The sequence below is a fragment of the Coregonus clupeaformis genome, chromosome 8, assembly GCF_020615455.1.
Source record: "Coregonus clupeaformis isolate EN_2021a chromosome 8, ASM2061545v1, whole genome shotgun sequence".
Lineage (NCBI taxonomy): Eukaryota > Metazoa > Chordata > Actinopteri > Salmoniformes > Salmonidae > Coregonus > Coregonus clupeaformis.
Genome location: NC_059199.1, coordinates 23424648 through 23445835, shown reverse-complemented (window position 1 = coordinate 23445835; position 21188 = coordinate 23424648). Strand labels below are relative to the sequence as shown.

Here is a 21188-nt window from a genome sequence, read left to right as displayed (position 1 = left end):
TGCAATCTCCTGGGTCTTCAACGAAATGAGAGCCTTTTGCGTTCCTTTGATATTTTAAGTAGAAATTGTGCACCAATATTGAATTTTAAAAGCCTGTTATAGTAAATGAAGTGTCCTTTGATATAGACCACATGGATAATTCAATACATCTGATTTGTATAATTAATAAAGTCTTGCTAAAGTGCCAAAATTCAGCATTTTTACATGTCCCACCGTCAACACTGTGTTACTTCTAGGAAGATTTAAACCCACCTAAACCCACCATCACTGTAAAGCCCTAGTTATTTTGTTGCTTTGACAAAGTCATTTCCAAAGATTATTATTTATTTCAAGTGATTAGTGATTCATTTACATCTGTCCCTCATTTAAAGGTGAATATTCCTTAAAAAAAATATATATATATATATATATATATATATTGAACATATAAGTCAAATCATAGAGTAAAAGCAGGTGAGCTGGTTCTTTTTGGCTATTTTCTGGTGTTTTGTGGTGGAAAACTGAGTGGGTCGAGCTTAACACGTAAACCCATAAATAGATAGGGTAGAAACGTTTTAACTATCTCGTTATTCCCATCTCTTGGGATGGGAAAATGTTTTTTTTTTAAATGAAGTTGAACATATGCTCTTTATGACAAAATATTAAAATGTGTTTGTTTTTTACCAAGTGACACTTCTCAAAAGGCACGGAATTGGTTTAACGACCCGCCTTATTCATAAAGCGTCTCAGAGCTGATCCAGTATTAGTTTTAGATGTTTAGATCATAAGGAATAAGATTATATGAACACAGAGGACCTAGTCCTAGATCAGCACTACTACTTTAAGAGGCTTGGTGAATACAGAGCCTAACCCAGTTTTCATGGTGACCTTTCCCCTTTGACCCTGTCCTCCCCAGGTCTCTCGGGTCCTCCAGGCCAACCAGGAACCCCAGGTACCGGAGGTGTAGGCCAACCCGGTTCCCCAGGCTTCCCAGGAGAGAGGGGCCAGAAGGGAGACGAGGGCCAGCCAGGCATCTCCCTCCCTGGGCCCCCAGGACGAAGTGGGGCCCCTGGGCTTCAGGGACCACCAGGCCTTCCCGGGGTGGCAGGGGACTCCACAGGGGGTGGTAACTGTTTAGGAGGGGCCCCCGGGTTACCAGGACAACAAGGAGACAGAGGGTTTCAAGGAGAGACCGGACAGAAAGGTATGTTCTCTGTTGTACACTTCCAGAGTATTGTCATGAGAGAGAGGTGTTATGTACAGTATTGTGTTACGGTAGTGTGGCTAATAATGAACAAACAAATGTATCATTGAAATGATCCCAACTGGCTTCTATGTCTGTTACTTACTTGTCTGTCTCTCTCAGGTGACAAGGGAGAAACCTGCGTGAACTGTTTCTCCCGTGGGAACACCGTCCCTGGAGCACCAGGCCCTCCCGGACCTCCCGGACCTCCCGGGTTCCCAGGTAAGACTGCACTCCTCTCACCTGGTCACCTATCGCCCTACCTGTTTTTTTATATCCCCACCTGGTAGGGAATAAGACCGATTAGAGAGGAGAAAACACACACCTGATTTGGCAATGTGCAGGCCACCGTAACACAAAACTGTACACAACACCTCTCTCTCATCCTTCTCTGCTCCCTCTCTCCTCTCTCCACCCTCTCTGCTCCCTCTCTCCTCTCTCCACCCTCTCTCAGGTGGACCAGGAGTACCAGGGGCTAAAGGTGATAGAGGATATCCAGGTGGCCCAGGGCTGTCAGGTTCTTCTGTAAGTACTTCCTGTTTGTCACTTCCTGGCTTGAAACTGGTTTGAAGCTCTGTCTACACAACTTCATAGTAACCTACATACAGACTTACTCGGAGCTGGTTTCCCAGACACCGATTAAACCTAGTTCTGGACTACTAAACAAGAATCTCCATTGAAAATGCTTTTTAATCCAGGATTTGGTTTAATTTGTATCGGCGAAACCGCCCCTCAGAGTCTAGAGTAGCCTTGATGGAGTAACTAAATGGCCCCTTCATCTCTCTCACCTCCATCCTTCCATCTCTCTCCATTCTTCAATCTCTCGCTCCTCCTTCCCCCCTCCCCAGGGTCCGCCTGGTTCCAAGGGTGAGCCTGGTTTCCCAGGAGAGAAGGGTGACCCAGGTGAGACTATCGCTGGGGACGGGGTCAGGGGCGACAAGGGAGACACAGGGTTCCCCGGACCCCCTGGCCTGCCTGGCCTGGATGGAGGACCTGGTCGCAATGGAGTTCCTGGACCTCCTGGAGCCAAAGGAACATCTGTGAGTAGTAAAGTGTCCATCTCTCTCCTTCCCTCCATTTATCTATTCATATATTTATTCATCCGTCCCATCCATAACCTCATCCTTTCCTCTCTCCACTCATCCCATCCAACCTTATCTTCTTTCTATCTATCCCTCCTGCTCTCCATCCCTCCCTACCTTCCTCCACCCATCTATCCATCCATCCCACCCAACCCTTCATGTCTCCCTCCATCCCTCTATTCATCCCTCCCTCCCTCCCTTCATCCATCCATCCATCCCATCCAACTGTTCCTCTCGCCCTCCATCCATCCATCCCTTCACCTTTCCTCTTTCCCTCCATCCATACCTCCATCTACAGTGAGGGAAAAAGGTATTTGATCCCCTGCTGATTTTATACGTTTGCCCACTGACAAATAAATGATCAGTCTATAATTTTAATGGTAGGTTTATTTGAACAGTGAGACAGATTAACAACAAAAAAATCCAGAAAAACGCATGTCAAAAATGTTATAAATTGATTAGCATTTTAATGAGGGAAATAAGTATTTGACCCCCTCTCAATCAGAAAGATTTCTGGCTCCCAGGTGTCTTTTATACAGGTAACGAGCTGAGATTAGGAGCACACTCTTAAAGGGAGTGCTCCTAATCTCAGTTTATTACCTGTATAAAAGACACCTGTCCACAGAAACAATCAATCAATCAGATTCCAAACTCTCCACCATGGCCAAGACCAAAGAGCTCTCCAAGGATGTCAGGGACAAGATTGTAGACCTACACAAGGCTGGAATGGGCTACAAGACCATCGCCAAGCAGCTTGGTGAGAAGGTGACAACAGTTGGTGCGATTATTCGCAAATGGAAGAAACACAAAAGAACTGTCAATCTCCCTCGGCCTGGGGCTCCATGCAAGATCTCACCTCGTGGAGTTGCAATAATCATGAGAACGGTGACGAATCAGCCCAGAACTACACGGGAGGATCTTGTCAATGATCTCAAGACAGCTGGGACCATAGTCATCAAGAAAACAATTGGTAACACACTATGCCGTGAAGGACTGAAATCCTGCAGCGCCCGCAAGGTCCCCCTGCTCAAGAAAGCACATATACAGGCCCGTCTGAAGTTTGCCAATGAACATCTGAATGATTCAGAGGAGAACTGGGTGAAAGTGTTGTGGTCAGATGAGACCAAAATTGAGCTCTTTGCCATCAACTCAACTCGCCGTGTTTGGAGGAGGAGGAATGCTGCCTATGATCCCAAGAACACAATCCCCACCGTCAAACATGGAGGTGGAAACATTATGCTTTGGGGGTGTTTTTCTGCTAAGGGGACAGGACAACTTCACCGCATCAAAGGGATGATGGACGGGGCCATGTACCGTCAAATCTTGGGTGAGAACCTCCTTCCCTCCGCCAGGGCATTGAAAATGGGTCGTGGATGGGTATTCCAGCATGACAATGACCCAAAACACACAGCCAAGGCAACAAAGGAGTGGCTCAAGAAGAAGCACATTAAGGTCCTGGAGTGGCCTAGCCAGTCTCCAGACCTTAATCCCATAGAAAATCTGTGGAGGGAGGTGAAGGTTCGAGTTGCCAAACGTCAGCCTCGAAACCTTAATGACTTGGAGAAGATCAGCAAAGAGGAGTGGGACAAAATCCCTCCTGAGATGTGTGCAAACCTGGTGGCCAACTGAGCTCCCGAGTGGCGCAGCGGTCTAAGGCACTGCATCTCAGTGCTTGAGGCGTCACTACAGACCCCCGGTTCGATTTCAGGCTGTATCACAACCGGCCGTGATTGGGAGTCCCATAGGGCGGCGCACAATTGGCACAGCGTCGTCCGGGTTTGGCCGGTGTAGGCCGTCATTGTAAATAAGAATTTGTTCTTAACTGACTTGCCTAGTTAAATAAAGGTAAAATAAAAAACTACAAGAAACGTCTGACCTCTGTGATTGCCAGCAAGGGTTTTGCCACCAAGTACTAAGTCATGTTTTGCAGAGGGGTCAAATACTTATTTCTGTCACGATCGTCGGGAACAGAGGACCAAGGCGCAGCGTTGAAGGCAAACATACTTCTTTATTAGTGATTTCACGAACAAAACAACAAACGATAACGTGACGTCCACAGTCTAACACAAACCACACTGGAACAAGATCCCACAACCACTGTGGGAAAACAGCCTGTCTATATGTGGTTCCCAATCAGAGACAACCAGCAACAGCTGACACTCGTTGCCTCTGATTGAGAACCACACTGGCCAACATAGAAATACTTAAACTAGAATGGACACAACGAGCACAAAACATAAAGAACACTCACACCCTGGCTCAATATACCAGCGTACCCAGAGCCAGGGCGTGACAGTACCCCCCCCAAAGGCGCGGACTCCGACCGCGCCAACAGAACACCACAGGGGAGGGACCGCCTTGGCGGTGGATCCGGCTCTGGGCATGATCCCCACTCCCTCTCTAACCCCCCACAGTACCCCTGGTCCGGTCTGGCCCTGTTGGCCGGAGCTGGACTAAACACTGGTGGAGCGGATTGCTCTAGCTCCGACGTGGAGCAGCTGACCGGTACCGGACCAGGCACCGGTGGAACAGGCACGGGCTGTGCCGGACTGACGACGCACACCACTGGCTTGGTGTGGGGAGCAGGAACAGGCCGAGCCGGGCTGACGAAGCGCACCACTGACTTGGTGCGGAGAGCAGGAATGGACCGGGCCGGGCTGGCGACGCGCACCACTGACTTGGTGCGGGGGACAGGAACAGGCCGGGCCGGGCTGGCGACGCGCACCATAGGCTTGGTGCGGGGAGCAGGAACAGGCCGGACCGGGCTGGCGACGCGCACCATAGGCTTGGTGCGGGGAGCAGGAACAGGAGCAGGAACAGGCCGGACCGGGCTGGCGACGCGCACCACAGGCTCGATGCAGGGAGCAGGAACAGGCCGGACCGGGCTGGCGACGCGCACCACAGGCTCGATGCGAGGAACAGGAACAGGCCGGACCGTACTGGGGACACACACCACTGGCCCTACGCGGGGATCAGGAACGGGCCGGACCGGACTGGTAACACAACCCAGTACCGCTCGCCGTGCCTCTACACTTTCCTTCCCCTTTGTGACCAGTGGCCCCCGTAACCTGGCGGCCTCCTCTGCCAACCCGCTGGACCGCTATATCGCGGCCTCCTGCTGCCCCGTCGTCCACGGCGTGAGCCCCCCCCTAAAAAAGTCAAGTCAAGCCCCTCTCTTCCTCACACGGCTTGACCCAGTCGAGGAGGCGAAGGAGATCCGCTAGAGATCTCCCTGGCGATGGCTCCTGGACACGCTGCTTGGTCCAGTCTTGGTGGGATCTTCTGTCACGATCGTCGGGAACAGAGGACCAAGGCGCAGCGTTGAAGGCAAACATACTTCTTTATTAGTGATTTCACGAACAAAACAACAAACGATAACGTGACGTCCACGGTCTAACACAAACCACACTGGAACAAGATCCCACAACCACTGTGGGAAAACAGCCTGTCTAAATGTGGTTCCCAATCAGAGACAACCAGCAACAGCTGACACTCGTTGCCTCTGATTGAGAACCACACTGGCCAACATAGAAATACTTAAACTAGAATGGACACAACGAGCACAAAACATAAAGAACACTCACACCCTGGCTCAATATACCAGCGTCCCCAGAGCCAGGGCGTGACAATTTCCCTCATTAAAATGCAAATCAATTTTTCTGGATTTTTTTGTTGTTATTCTGTCTCTCACTGTTCAAATAAACCTACCATTAAAATTATAGACTGATCATGTCTTTGTCAGTGGGCAAACGTACAAAATCAGCAGGGGATCAAATACTTATTTCCCTCACTGTATCTATCCATCCATCCATCCATCCATCCATTTCCCCCACTACATAGCATTTTATATTAACCTCTCTACATTCCTCTGCAGGGTTCTGTGTTAGTGAAGGGTGAGCGAGGGCCTCCAGGTGAGCCCGGTCTGCAGGGTCTCCCAGGTGACAGGGGTGCCACCGGATCCTCAGGCTACGGCCCCCAAGGGCCCCCTGGAGAGAAGGGTTTTCAGGGCGTCTCAGGGAGAACAGGAACACCTGGAACACCAGGTATGATATGTTGTCTGATATACTTGAAAACCAGGGATGATGTACACTCTTAGAAAAAAAGGTGCTTTCTAGATCCTAAAAGGGTTCTTCAACTGTCCCCATAGGAGAACCTTTTGAAGAACCCTTTATGGTTCCCAGTAGAACCCCTTTGGTTCCAGGTAGAACCCTTTTGGGTTCCATCTTGAAGCCTTCCACAGAGGGTTCTACATGGAACTTAAAAGGGTTCTACCTGGAACCAAAAAGTGTTCTCCTATGGGGACAGCCGAAGAACCCTTTTGGAACCTTATTTTCTAAAAGTGTAGTAACTGAAATGTTGACAAATGTGAGATACATTGACACACCTGGGGTCCATGGAGGTTGTGTTATTTAATTCGTATCATACTCTTACCATTAGCTTTACCTGCTGCTCTTCTATGACTACAACTTTCTTGTACCCTAATTCCCTAACATTTGACCCTTGGCCTTTGATCCCTGACCTATAGGCACTAAAGGTGAGCCGGGTCAGACGATAGCAGAGAAGGGACACCCAGGACCCAGAGGACAGGATGGAGACCCCGGTCTTCCTGGAAACTCAGGTAAATAACACCTCACCTTTACCTGCACAGGTTCACACTCACCTGAATGGATCGGCATAGTAGTTTAGCTTTCATCCATAATGAGGAAGTAAGGTAACAGACAGCACAGATGTTTTGTGTTGTTTGGTGGAATATTTGATGTAATTATATGAAGTATACACTAGTGAACTGTTTAGTAGTAGTGTAGTAAATGTTTGCCAAAACTAAGTGTTAATTTCTGTGTCCACAGGCAACCCCGGCGTGCCAGGACAGCCCGGTTTCCCCGGCTTACCAGGCGCCAAGGGCGACCCCGGCCTCTCCAGCATTGGAATGCCAGGACCCCCCGGCGCTAAAGGTAAACACTAAATAGCTGGGCAGGTATACATTCACTGTCACCTGTATGGTTATAATACAAACTTCAAGAGCCGATTTCCGGAACACAGATTAAACCTAGTCCTGGACTAAGAAGCGTTTTCAATGGAGAATCTAGGCTTAAGGCCCTGACAGACACACAAGATGGCACAGCCACGATCTCACGCTTAGCACCATAGCACAGAGTGATTTGAGTGTTTTACAGTAGTGCCTATTATCACAATCACGTACCTGTGCCCTCACCTGTCCCCGCCCGCAGGATTCCCAGGCTCACCTGGTGTGCCAGGTGGTCCCGGAGGTCCAGGAAGACCAGGAATGGACGGCCAACCCGGTGAGCCAGGTGCACCTGGAGCTAAGGTACGTACCACAGCCACACTACTATAGATGGATCTTAATACTGTACTAGTTACAGACTAACATATACAGCAATGAGAATCCGAATTGGATAGCATTGTATCAAGCTAAGGTTAAGAATGAATGTAGACAGACCATGTTGACAAGGTCTACATTTGTGTGTGTTTGGGTATTAATTTGAGATTTCTATTTGTGTGTGTGTGTGATAGGGAGAGCCAGGGTTCGGGCTGCCAGGTCCCCAGGGCCCTACAGGCGTCAATGGACCCAAAGGATTACCTGGACCCAAAGGAGACTCTGGTTTCCCCGGCAACCCCGGCTCACCTGGACGATCCGGCTTCGACGGTATCCCTGGAGCCAAAGGTACAGTTCCAACTTCTATTGGTGTAGTCATTTGGAGTTAGGAGCTTAGGAACATTGAAGTTCCACCTACACTAAATATATGGCTTTACTGTCAGTGGTTTCAAATTAAAGAGCCTTTTAATATGACAAAGTTATTATTTACTATTTTTATAGATCAACAACATCATACTCTAATCTTGCCTCATTATTTGTGGGCAAATTTTTCCAGACACAGATTAAGCCTAGTTCTAGACTAAAAGCATGCTCAGTGGAGTGTCTTCAATCAAAGTTATCCTTAGTCCAGATCAGTGGCCGTCGGTGCCGTTTAAGATGAGGGAGGACGATCATTATTTTATGAGTATGGCCTTATTTCAATTACAGCATATTGGATGACTGTCAATGATATACAGTGAGGGAAAAAAGTATTTGAAAAACGCATGCCAGAAAAACGCATGTCAAAAATGTTATAAATTGATTTGCATTTTAATGAGGGAAATAAGTATTTGACCCCTCTGCAAAACATTACTTAGTACTTGGTGGCGAAACCCTTGTTGGTAATCACAGAGGTCAGACGTTTCTTGTAGTTGGCCACCAGGTTTGCACACATCTCAGGAGGGATTCTTTCCCACTCCTCTTTGCTGATCTTCTCCAAGTCATTAAGGTTTCCAGCCTGATGTTTGGCAACTCGAACCTTTAGCTCCCTCCACAGATTTTCTGTGGGATTACGGTCTGGAGACTGGCTAGGCCACTCCAGGACCTTAATGTGCTTCTTCTTGAGCCACTCCTTTGTTGCCTTGGCCCTGTGTTTTTGGTCATTGTCATGCTGGAATACCCATCCACGACCCATTTTCAATGCCCTGGCTGAGGGAAAGAGGTTCTCACCCAAGATTTGACGGTACATGGCCCCGTCCATCGTCCCTTTGATGCGGTGAAGTTGTCCTGTTCCCTTAGCAGAAAAACACCCCCAAAGCATAATGTTTCCACCTCCATGTTTGACGGTGGGGATGGTGTTCTTGGGGTCATAGGCAGCATTCCTCCTCCTCCAAACACGGCGAGTTGAGTTGATGGCAAAGAGCTCGATTTTGGTCTCATCTGACCCAACATTTTCACCCAGTTCTCCTCTGAATCATTCAGATGTTCATTGGCAAACTTCAGACGGGCCTGTATATGTGATTTCTTGAGCAGGGGGACCTTGCGGGTGCTGCAGTATTTCAGTCCTTCCCGGCGTAGTATGTTACCAATTGTTTTCTTGATGACTATGGTCCCAGCTGCCTTGAGATCATTGACAAGATCCTCCCGTGTAGTTCTGGGCTGATTCCTCACCGTTCTCATGATCATTGCAACTCCACGAGGTGAGATCTTGCATGGAGCCCCAGGCCGAGAGAGATTGACAGTTCTTTTGTGTTTCTTCCATTTGCGAATAATCGCACCAACTGTTGTCACCTTCTCACCAAGCTGCTTGGCGATGGTCTTGTAGCCCATTCCAGCCTTGTGTAGGTCTACAATATTGTCCCTGACATCCTTGGAGAGCTCTTTGGTCTTGGCCATGGTGGAGAGTTTGGAATCTGATTGATTGATTGCTTCTGTGGACAGGTGTCTTTTATACAGGTAACAAGCTGAGATTAGGAGCACTCCCTTTAAGAGTGAGAGGGGGTCAAATACTTATTTCCCTCATTAAAATGCAAATCAATTTATAACATTTTTGACATGGGTTTTTCTGGATTTTTTTGTTGTTATTCTGTCTCTCACTGTTCAAATAAACCTACCATTAAAATTATAGACTTATCATTTCTTTGTCAGTGGACAAACGTACAAAATCAGCAGGGGATCAAATACTTTTTTCCCTCACTGTTCCATTCACCCAGCTCAATGTAACATCGATAGGTTTAGGCTACTACATGATACTCTAATGTTCCCTATAATCCATCATGAGGTTGCTACAACCTAGCCTATGAATGAAAGTTTACAACGTACGCTAGGTGCACACTACAACCTAGCCTATGAATGAAAGTTTACAACGTACGCTAGGTGCACAGGTCGAGAGGAATTTTAGTAATCAAGGTGACAGACATTGCCACATTCAATACCGCCTTGCACACTTTTGCCTGCATATAGCTGATCTAGGGTGTAATCACTAGTCCAACAGTTGCAAACAAGACTTTCTATTGGACAAATTCCGGTATGTTTATTCCCGTGTCGTTCCGTTTGCTTCCGTTTAAGAAACGTTTTTCAACATAATCGGCGGAATGAATACACCCCTGATCACACGCAAACACAGTTCACTTTCATAGCAGCCTTTGATTGTTGTATAATTTCTTTGCGCACCTTTCTCACCTTTTCCCTTCCCTTGTGGACTTCAGTGCACAACACGTCAGCTGTCTATGAAAACTTTCCAAGCCAAACCTTCATATCATAATTGCTAACTGCTACACACAGCCTACATCGTTGTCACCATATTATTACGTCATAGTCAACATAGCTACTAGAACTAATGCGTTAGTAAACCCATTACAATCATGCAGTACAGTCAGCAAGGAGTTTAGCAGTTACACCGGCGGGCCCCGGTGGCAATAAATTAATAAAACCAAAAGCTTACCTTGACTTGGAAGAGTTCCAGTGTTCGATAGCCATAGCCAGCTAGCTAACATAGTATCTCTCTATGTTTGAGCCGGGTGTTTGAGTAGGCTAAACTAGCTAGTGATAAAAAAAAATGTTTTTATGAATTTGTTCACAACTGTTCAACTATTGTCTTTCTCTCTCTTTGAGTCAACTACTCATCACATTTTATGCAGTGGTAGCTAGCTGTAGTTTATGCTTTTAGTACTAGATTAATTCTCTGATCCATTGATTGGGTGGACAACATGTCAGGTCACGCTGCTGCAAGAGCTCTGATAGGTTGGAGGACGTCCTCTGGAAGTTGTCATAATTACTGTGTAAGTCTATGGAAGGGGGTGAAACCTAGGTTTTCTAGACTTCTAGGTTTTGTATTGAAGTCAATGTACCCAGAGGAGGACAGAAACTAGCTGTCCTCCGGCTACACCATGGTGCTAACCTACAGAGTGCTGTTGAGGCTACTGTAGACCTTCATAAAACAGTGTGTTTTAATCAATTATTTGGTGACGTGAATATATTTAGTATAGTTTAATCCAAAAAATGATAATGTTTCACTATATAAAAAAAAACTGAACTTCACTGAGGAGGATGGTCCTCCCCTTCCTCCCCTGAGGAGACACCACTGGTCCAGATATATAGTCTTCTGTTAGCTAGCTAGCTAGTTAGTTGGTATTGCCATGTTAACAGATGTGTGTTCTGTACCTGTCTGTCTGTCTCCTAGGTTACTCTGGTATCTCTAGTACACCTGTTTGGTAGCTAGCCAGTTGGTATTGCTATGTTAACATGTGTGTGTGTGTTCTGTATCTGTTTGTCTCTTCCAGGTGACACTGGTATCTCTGGGATACCCGGAGCCCGTGGCCCTCCAGGACCAACCTCCAACGGCTCTCAGGGCAGCCCCGGCCCCATCGGACCCCCAGGACCCATGGGCTCTCCAGGTAAGACAACCTAGCTGACCTTTGACTAGACAAAACTCAGGGATGATTTATAGATGAATAGTTTGATTAGAGATTGACATATAGTTTGATTTATGGAATTTATATCTAGTTGCTTACAGCGGACCTTGTATTATCACCATATTTTTTACGTAATGCTAAGAGTTTCTATCATATTGAACCTCTGCAAAGTCTAATTCATGAGAAAACCATGTAATATATATTTATGTATATTTATGCTGTATTTTTCCAAATATAATATTTGGTTCTATTGTTGTTTCAACATGTTAACATTCTGTTGAGATGAGTCAATATGTGTTATCTCGAATGTATTGTCTCAGTCACAGATTGGTATGTGCATGATCACCCTCAACACATACTCTCTTAAATGAAGGTTTATTATGTACAGTATCTCAATGGACTGGCTATGTGGTTCAGGCTATATTGTCACACTTCTTATTAAGAAAGTAACACCATCCCTCTGCAAGGCTTTTGAGCACTAAAGAGTTTGTAAGAGGTTTAGTTGTAAAGGGTTTGTTTCTTTGTTGTGCACTGAATGATGTCACCATGGGTGATCAGGTGACGTTTGCATCTCAGAGAGATGCATTCTGGGTTATCAGTCATCGATGGTAACCATAACCTGATCTTGGGAGTTCACTCTTCTTCTCTTCTTCTTTTGTGTGTTGTCACACACTTGTGAAGCTGTTAGCTATCATCCACCCGCACAATTCTAAGTCCACTTTTCCTGCACTTGTTTTTGCCTGCCACTCAAAATAACTAACTCCTTAGTCACCTCCATTCAGGGCAGTCACAGTTCTGAAGGCTCCATCATCATGTATGTCATGTCGGATAGACGTAGAGCTTTGTAAACCCTCATCCCCCCTTCCCCACCTCTCTTTCTTACTCTGTGATGTTCCTCATCCGCTCCGCCCCATTTGGACTATAGTCTCTATCTGGCAGCTGATTGGTTGATTTGTACTGTATTTCTGTGTGATCGGTTGATTGGTTTAGGGACTGTACTTCTGTTCTGTGTGACATCTTTACTCCAGCTATGAGATAATGAAATACAATGAGGTTATTTGACCTATTCTGGACTGACAAATGGAACCTTTATAATGTGTTGAATAGTCACTAATAATAAGTAGAGTGATTCCACTAGCACTTAAAGTCAAGTTCAAAAAGCTTTATTGTCCATCAAATGTACATAAAACCAAATATTCTCTTTGGCATTTGTCAAAATTGACCTTCTGTGAGGTCATAGATAATGGACAGATGCTGATCAGGAAGTGAGAATCTGTCCTGACTCTGTCATTGATTCCTGGCGTTTCAGGATACTCAGGCGCCAACGGAGAGAAGGGAGACACCGGTCCTCGAGGCCTGGGCATTCCAGGGTTGCCAGGCGACAGAGGAAGTCCCGGTTTCCCCGGCAACCCCGGGGGAGTTGGACCACAGGGTAACCCTGGCAGCCCCGGCCGAGACGGACTGCCTGGCCTGCCCGGTAGGATAACAGACCGACACCAACATCAAACCTGCCTAATCTATGTGTCTGTTTTAGTCTCTGTCTGTCTAGTTTTAAATATTTTTCTGTGTTATGAATGGACTGTTAGAAATCAGAGTCTATGGCTGGTATACATAGGCAGCCCAATTCTGATCTTTTGCCCAATTAATGGCAAAAGACCTGATCTGATTGGTCAAAGACTAATTAGTGGCATAAGGTCAGAATTGGGCTGCCTGTGATAACGCAGCCTATTTGTTTATTTCAGTCTTGTCTATATCTGGTTACGTCTCTGACTGGCTGTCTACACATTGTTGTTACTCTATTTCCGTCTCAAATGGCACCCTATTCCCTATATATGAACTCTAGTGAAAAGTAATGCACTATATAGGGAATAGGGTGCCATTTGGGACACACACGGTGTCTCTGACCTTCCCCCTGTCTTGATGGGGAAATGCCAGTCAAAAGTAATGTGTCTAACCTCTCTCACGCTCTCTCGCTCTCGCTCTCTCTCTCTCTCTCTCTCTCTCTCTCTCTCTCTCTCTCTCTCTCTCTCTCTCTCTCTCTCTCTCGCTCGCTCGCTCTCGCGCTCTCTTGCTCTCACGCTCTCTCGCTCTCTCGCTCGCTCAACAGGTGGTAAAGGAGACATGGGTGTGATGGGAGCTCCTGGACCTCTGGGATCCGCTGGGAACCCCGGAGCTCCCGGCTTCCCTGGACCTAAAGGTACACACACACTAGAGCTGGGCGATATGGACATAAATCCATATCATGACAAATTGATTGAATTGAACTTTATAACATTAATGTGCACCACAGTTATTTTTTTAAATATTACACTTAAAACTACTATTACTACTTTTTATGTTGTAGCTATCAGTTGTCCCATTAACAATCACCCATATTAGCAAACTCATTTCATTTCAAACTTTTCACACATTTCTCTAGTAGGGCCATACACTCTTAGAAAAAAGGGTTCCAAAAGGGTTCTTCGGCTGTCCACATAAGATAACCCTTTTTGGTTCCAGGGCGAACCTTTTTGGTTCCACGTAGATCTCTTTTGGGTTTCATGTAGGACCCTGTGTGGAAAGGGTCCTACCTGGAACCAAAAATTGTTATTCAAACGGTTCTCGTATGGGGACAGCCGAAAAACTATTTTAGGTTCTAGATAGCACCTTTTTTTCTAAGAGTGTATAGGTTATTGGTCAGTGTCAATAATATAGAGGTTTATCATCCAAACTCTAACACACACAGACACACACACACCTACTATACAGTGTGAGTCGTAGGACAACAGTCGCAATAGACCCAAATATGACCAAGATCCCACAGATGCCAGGTCTTAAAATCAAACAAACTAGTCCAAAACATCTGCAGCACTAGCTATAAGGAACCCACACATAAACACACACATTGGTACTGTATGTGTCTTCGATAATAGACCCTCTGACTCTGTGTGTCTCCTTTCTCCAGGTGACAATGGTTTCCCAGGGCGACCAGGTGGGCCCGGTGGTTCAGGTGCGAAGGGAGACAGGGGAGAGCCCGGTGTGCCGGGACCCCCAGGACCCATCATCCAGGCACCGAAGGGTGACAAGGGAGAACCAGGAGCACCAGGTACATCTTTCTCTCTGTCTGTTTATCTCTCTGCCTGTTTCTGACTCTGACTTATGTAGACTGCTAAGAACGCAGCTTTGTTTCACTGTCCTGACAGTTTCATTTGCTTTTAAACTGCTGCTACTCGCTGTTTATTATCTATGCATAGTCACTTTACCCCTACCATTGACTGTGTTACTTTTTATTACATTTTTTACTTTAGTTTATTTAGTAAATATTTTCTTAACTCTATTTTATTCAAACTGTCAAGGGCTTGTAAGTAAGCATTTCACGGTAAGGTCTACACCTGTCTACACCTGTTGTATTCGACGCATGTGACAAATACAATTTTATTTTATTTGATTCCTGTGTTTTTTGTGTTGTGGAGGTTTGGGAGGACTGTCAGGTCAAAAGGGTATCCCTGGTCTCCCTGGAGACGCTGGTATACCAGGACAGGACGGAAGACCTGGGTTGCCAGGACCTCAAGGTATATAACACTCATACTATCTAGAAACTCATCCTCTAGTACACTCATCCCCCCAGAATGTCCTCTACTGAACACTAGTACACTCATCCCCCCATAATGTCCTCTACTGAACACTAGTACACTCATCCCCCCAGAATGTCCTCTACTGAACACTAGTACACTCATCCCCCCAGAATGTCCTCTACTGAACACTAGTACACTCATCCCCCCAGAATGTCCTCTACTGAACACTAGTACACTCATGCCCCCAGAATGTCCTCTACTGAACACTAGTACAGTCATCCCCCCAGAATGTCCTCTACTGAACACTAGTACACTCATCCCCCCAGAATGTTCTCTACTGAACACTAGTACAGTCATCCCCCCAGAATGTCCTCTACTGAACACTAGTACAGTCATCCCCCCAGAATGTCCTCTACTGAACACTAGTACACTCATCCCCCCAGAATGTCCTCTACTGAACACTTGTACAGTCATCCCCCCAGAATGTCCTCTACTGAACACTAGTACACTCATCCTACCTAGAGATCTCACTTGATAACTTTTCCTGTTGACTTCAATGTGCCTTTCACATATACATTTATAATTGTATTATGAGTGTCTTGCATCTTCAGGATGCTCAACCTAAATGGGCTTATAAAACATGCGTATTTCCAAGTTACACGTATATCTCAAAATATGATTCAACCCTATAATGTCCTCTACTGAACACTAACTCCTAATTTCCTCTCTCTGCTGTGTTCAGGACCCAAAGGAGACGCAGGTATCCCTGGAGGATCAGGCTCACCAGGAGCCCCAGGAGCTAAAGGCAACATGGGAGAGATGGGCTTCCCAGGTGGGTGTTAGACCGCCGATAACCCCATATCCCCACCATCACCATCATGTTCTAGAACCCCATATCCCCACCATCACCATCATGTTCTAGAACCCCATATCCCCACCATCACCATCATGTTCTAGAACCCCATATCCCCACCATCACCATCATGTTCTAGAACCCCATATCCCCACCATCATGTTCTAGAACCCCATATCCCCACCATCACCATCATGTTTTGTTTATTGTCCTGTCACTCTTATGTTCTATACACTGAAATATAATCAATAATAATAAAAAATATATATTGATTGCAAAGACTCCCCATAACCCCCTAGACTTGGCCACTCTCAACTCTTTATGTTCATAGAAACATTGGCTATTATGAATTGATATACCTGAATACTTTTCTTTTGTTACAGTAGGTGTTCTGTAACAGTTTAATGATGGAAAAAACAAGTATACAAATACAGTTCGATCCATATATTGATTGCTAGATTAATCATAATTAGTTAGAGTGTTGTAACTGAACTATATTTAGCCGACTACACCAATCTTATTGTCCATTTATGATGATGTCACAGGACCCACGGGGGCAAAAGGAACTCCGGGTCAGCCAGGTCGGTCGGGTGCACCCGGTAGTTCAGGAGCATCAGGGTTCCCTGGAGCTAAGGGAGAGCCTGGTTCCCCTGGCACTGGTTCCCCAGGAGCTACAGGTCCCAAGGTATGGAACCCTCTACTCTAGAACCCTCTAGAACAGTCTAGAACCATATAGAACCAGAACCGCATAGAACCGTATGTGCCTTTATGCATAAGTCTAGATCTCTGTCCAGGTTTAGATGAGTTTGACCTGTTTCAAAGGGAACTGTATACTCATTCTGAATTATATTTGAGTAATATGGAAAATCTGCTTCATTGATAAAGTTGGTATTGTTATAATCAGTAGTTGTAGAGCTAGTACTATTAGTTTTACTATCAGTATTAGATATATTAGTGTTTTCTATCTGTAATGCAACTCTATTCCTTTCTCTCTCTCTCTCTCTCTCTCTCTCTCTCTCTCTCTCTCTCTCTCTCTCTCTCTCTCTCTCTCTCTCTCTCTCTCTCTCTCTCTCTCTCTCTCTCTCTCTCTCTCTCTCTCTCTCTCTCTCTCTCTCTCTCTCTCTCTCTCTCTCTCTCTCTCTCTCTCTCAGGGTGAGCCCGGTCAGTCAGGATTCCCCGGACAAAACGGAGTGAAAGGAACTCCCGGAACATCAGGTCTTCCTGGGTTCCCTGGCGGCCCTGGCGCCAAAGGCGACCCCGGCCTCCCAGGATTCCAAGGTAACTAACAGTTACGGTGCTACAGTCTAACCACGAGCGTTGGACAGTAAAAGAAGAATCAGGTTTATGGGATTCTTCCAAGCCTTCATCTCATATCCAGCTACCTATGTCATTAAATCTGTTCGGCTGTCTTTCTGGTAATTCCTCTAGGTTCTCCCGGTATTCCCGGGCCTAAGGGTCTTGATGGTATCCCCGGTAACCCCGGTCTCAGCGGACCACCCGGCCGACCGGGAGAGAACGGCCGTGCCGGATCACCTGGGTTCCCAGGGGACAAGGGTCAGGCGGGTCGTGATGGAATCCCTGGACCAGCAGGAGTCAAAGGAGACCCAGGTAGTTGGCGTAGTCATTTAAAGGGGCAATTTGCAATTGCTACTTACATTTTTTTACTTTTAAATTATTCATATATACCCATTGTTTCTAGAATGATATAACTTATAAATGCCTCATGAGCTTAGTTCAACTGTCGTACCCCAAAGTCATAGTCAAACGATAAAACGACATTATCCATAATGGAATTGTTCACTTCAATGATTTTGTGCTTGTAATGGTGATATCATGCAGTAAGACTATTTATTTTATTAGTTGGACGTCTAAAACGAAACTCCTCTTTTTCCCATGATCCTCTTCTCCTGCAGGTCTTCCTGGTTTCGGTGGCCCTGGCGCTCCTGGTCTCCCAGGGTTACCAGGTGAGACTCACCCCACCTGACTGACTGTCTTTTTTACTCTCACACAAACCATACATACACTAAACACTAGCTCCTGAATGACAGACAACCAAACCACTACAGAGAATATACTGTAGCTGATAACCGACTATAGACCATATAAAACTTAAATAGCATTCTCCATTTGCATCAGTCAATTTTTCTATCAATAAATGTCTACAACAACCACTACTACTCTACAACCACCAACATCCTTCAATCACCACTTCTCCCACACTACACCAAATGTTCAATGTTTTATGTTTACTGTATTTATATTGTATATACTGTACGTTGACTTTGTGTAAATTCCTCCGGTTGTGTCTATTGCTGGCAGCACCATTTCACCAGGTCACATTCTGGGTATGTGTAAATGTACTTGGTGAATAAAAGTGATTCTGATAATAAAAGGACCTTTTGTTGTTGCCGTCTGTTCCCCACAGGTGCTAAGGGAGATCTTGGCGCCCCTGGTTCTTCCGGTAGCCCTGGCTTCCCTGGTCAGAAGGGAGAGGTGGGTTTCCCTGGCCTGCCTGGGTCCCCTGGCAGTGTTGGGCCCCCTGGCAGCCCAGGTGTGGCCCTCCAGGGGCCCAAAGGTAACGCCGGCCCCCCCGGACCCCCTGGAAGAGGAGGTATGTTATGAATTGATCACTCCATCACCTTTTAGCCAATGTTGCTGCCTGGTTTTCTGGCCATTTTGAAGTCTGGAGCCTTTTGGTTGGAGTGTGTTGTATAGTTAAGAGTTTAAAATGTATGAAGTCATGGACTGGGAAGGAGATTTGATAGATAGATTATTTTTGTGTTCTTTAACATTTTTTTTATTTTTTTAGAATTTTTTAGAAAACAAATTTGGGGGTAGATCAGCTTTAATATTGATTCATAGATTTTCTCTCTGACACGTGGCATACACAAACGCACACACACACACATTGTATACACACACACACACAAACCCAAGTAAAATCCAGGCAGCAAACATGGCCTACCTGCAGCACTTTGTGTGAATGCTTTATGTTAATCCCATTGATTTGCATGAGATGTGAACCTCTTTGTCAATCAACACTGGTCCCAGATCAGCTATATGTCCTGAGCACAAACACACACTGTCACTCAAATCACCATCGTCGTACTGTACTATGTACACTGAGCACTGAACCAAACCAACCGATTGTATCACCACCACCACTATGCAACCAAACGTCCCCCACCCCCTTAACCCCTCACTACACAATGTTGGGGTGTGCCTCCAACATGCACCAATCAGTGTGTCTCCCTCACCGTCTGGGTTCCAGCCACACCCCAAACATCAGAGCATGGAGGGCGACCTCAAGTTGTTGTCTACGTCCTCCATCCATCCATCCATCCATCCATCCATCTGCTTGTCAATCATCTCTCCATCCTTGTGTCTCCTCACCCCCTCTCCCTCCCCTTTCGGTTGCAGGGGAACGGTTCCTGATCTGTCCATCTCTCCACAGGGTTGATGTGTGTGTGTGTGTATGTCCTGTTGATGTGTATGTGTCTTGTGTGTTGCTTGGTGTTTTATATCCTAATTGTCTAATTACGTGACATTGGTGTGAAGCAGACGAACCAGTAACATGTCTAACTATGCATTAGAGGTTTTAAAAGCCTAGAAAACTCATGCTTATATTTGTTGGATTCAACTCTGTATCAACAACAAAGAACCTACACTATCTAGAAACAAGAAGTATCACCACCATTATCTATAAAAGTGAGAAGAGTGTTGTAAGTCAAAAGGGTATCGATGGGTTTGACTGAACATTTCCTATACAACATTGGTGTAGTCGGTCAAATAGAGCTCATTGGCTGCCCATATAGCATTGAACCCCTGTATTATACAGTTAACATTTACATTTTAGTCATTTAGCAGACGCTCTTATCCAGAGCGACTTACAGGAGCAATTAGGGTTAAGTGCCTTGCTCAAGGGCACATTTACGTCATTTAGCAGACGCTCTTATCCAGAGCGACTTACAATTTTTTTTCAAGTTAAGGAATGAACTATAAAGTGGTCTCACTGTAGATCAGTGTCATTTATTACATTATGATTGATTGATTGATTTTATTAGTCAGCTAAAAAAAAATACATATGCACACAGTGCATACATTTTAAATACTTATTTCCATTGTGGTCCCTAGTCCCTAAACCACAACAGAGTTGGTCCAGTATTATCAATAGGCTACTTGAGTCTAGGTAAGACTGAGAAGGTTTGTCTGTGACTCGTCTCTGTTTCTGTCACAGTGATCTGTGTGTCTGTGTGTCAGTCACCTGTCTGTCCTGCATGGGCCATGTATGTCCAACTGCACCTCAGCACCTGAATCACAATGCCAGACTATAGCACAGAGTTGGGCTCAGTTAGACCACAATTAAACATAATTTAATTTCAGATTGAATTCCAACTCCCTTAGACTTAGTTACATTGATAATATGTCTAAAAGGGGATCACTATAGGTTTATAATCCTCTATACCAGGGGGTGTCAAACTATTTTTGCCCCGGGGGCTGCATTCGGTCTTCAACGAGGTCCTGAGGGCCGCACTGAAAATCAGTAATATTTTCTCGCAGTCAACATTTGCAAAAGATGTAGTCCTCTATCCATCGTTTTTGGAATTTTCAGTGGTCCCCGACTTTCTAGCTTTCATTTTGGTGATTGTTAGTGAGTTGGACACAGTCAACAAACTATATGAATGTAGGTCCATTATCATTTCTACACAGTCCCCCCCCTCGTATCATATTTTTTTACTTAAACCACCTGGGGCGAATTGTTCCCCCTCGCGGGCCGGATCCTGCCCGCTGGCCGTATGTTTGACACCCTGCTCTATACCATCCTCTAATTTGATTTCCTCACTTGCGCTGTACTTTAAGTAAGATCCTTTGTCATCTTGATAAAGTGTCTCTTACATTAGAGAGCTACATATACTCGGAGTATACCAAACATTAGGAACACCTTCCTAATATTGAGTTACCCCCCCCCTTTTGCCTTCAGAACAGCCTCAATTCGTCGGGGCATTGAATCTACAAGGTGTAGAAAGTGTTCCACAGGGATGCTGGCCCATGTTGACTCCAATGCTTCCCACAGTTGTGTCAAGTTGGCTGGATGTCCTTTGGGTGGCGAACCATTCTTGATACTGTTGAGCGTGAAAAACCTAGCAGCGTTGCAGTTCTTGACACATACCGGTGCGCCTGGCACCTACTAGCATACCCCTTTCAAAGGCACTTACATTTTTGTCTTGCCCATTTACCCTCTGAATGGC

The 21188-nt window shown here is 45.7% G+C and overlaps 1 protein-coding gene across 2 annotated transcripts in view; it reads left to right on the top strand.

Annotated features, from left to right (window-relative positions):
* col4a5 (collagen, type IV, alpha 5 (Alport syndrome)) overlaps nucleotides 1-21188 on the top strand; it is a 93565-nt gene that overhangs the window by 56811 nt on the left and 15566 nt on the right. For both annotated transcript variants that reach the window (XM_045221868.1, XM_041882643.2), the window contains exons 19-38: nucleotides 896-1183; nucleotides 1346-1444; nucleotides 1677-1747; nucleotides 2071-2262; nucleotides 6179-6347; nucleotides 6830-6922; nucleotides 7152-7256; nucleotides 7533-7630; nucleotides 7837-7987; nucleotides 11401-11514; nucleotides 12842-13009; nucleotides 13640-13729; nucleotides 14477-14617; nucleotides 14985-15083; nucleotides 15829-15918; nucleotides 16485-16624; nucleotides 17091-17217; nucleotides 17368-17547; nucleotides 17853-17903; nucleotides 18365-18550. In XM_045221868.1, coding sequence (XP_045077803.1) covers nucleotides 896-1183; nucleotides 1346-1444; nucleotides 1677-1747; nucleotides 2071-2262; nucleotides 6179-6347; nucleotides 6830-6922; nucleotides 7152-7256; nucleotides 7533-7630; nucleotides 7837-7987; nucleotides 11401-11514; nucleotides 12842-13009; nucleotides 13640-13729; nucleotides 14477-14617; nucleotides 14985-15083; nucleotides 15829-15918; nucleotides 16485-16624; nucleotides 17091-17217; nucleotides 17368-17547; nucleotides 17853-17903; nucleotides 18365-18550 — 2652 coding nt within the window. The remainder of the gene's footprint in view (nucleotides 1-895; nucleotides 1184-1345; nucleotides 1445-1676; nucleotides 1748-2070; nucleotides 2263-6178; nucleotides 6348-6829; nucleotides 6923-7151; nucleotides 7257-7532; nucleotides 7631-7836; nucleotides 7988-11400; nucleotides 11515-12841; nucleotides 13010-13639; nucleotides 13730-14476; nucleotides 14618-14984; nucleotides 15084-15828; nucleotides 15919-16484; nucleotides 16625-17090; nucleotides 17218-17367; nucleotides 17548-17852; nucleotides 17904-18364; nucleotides 18551-21188) is intronic.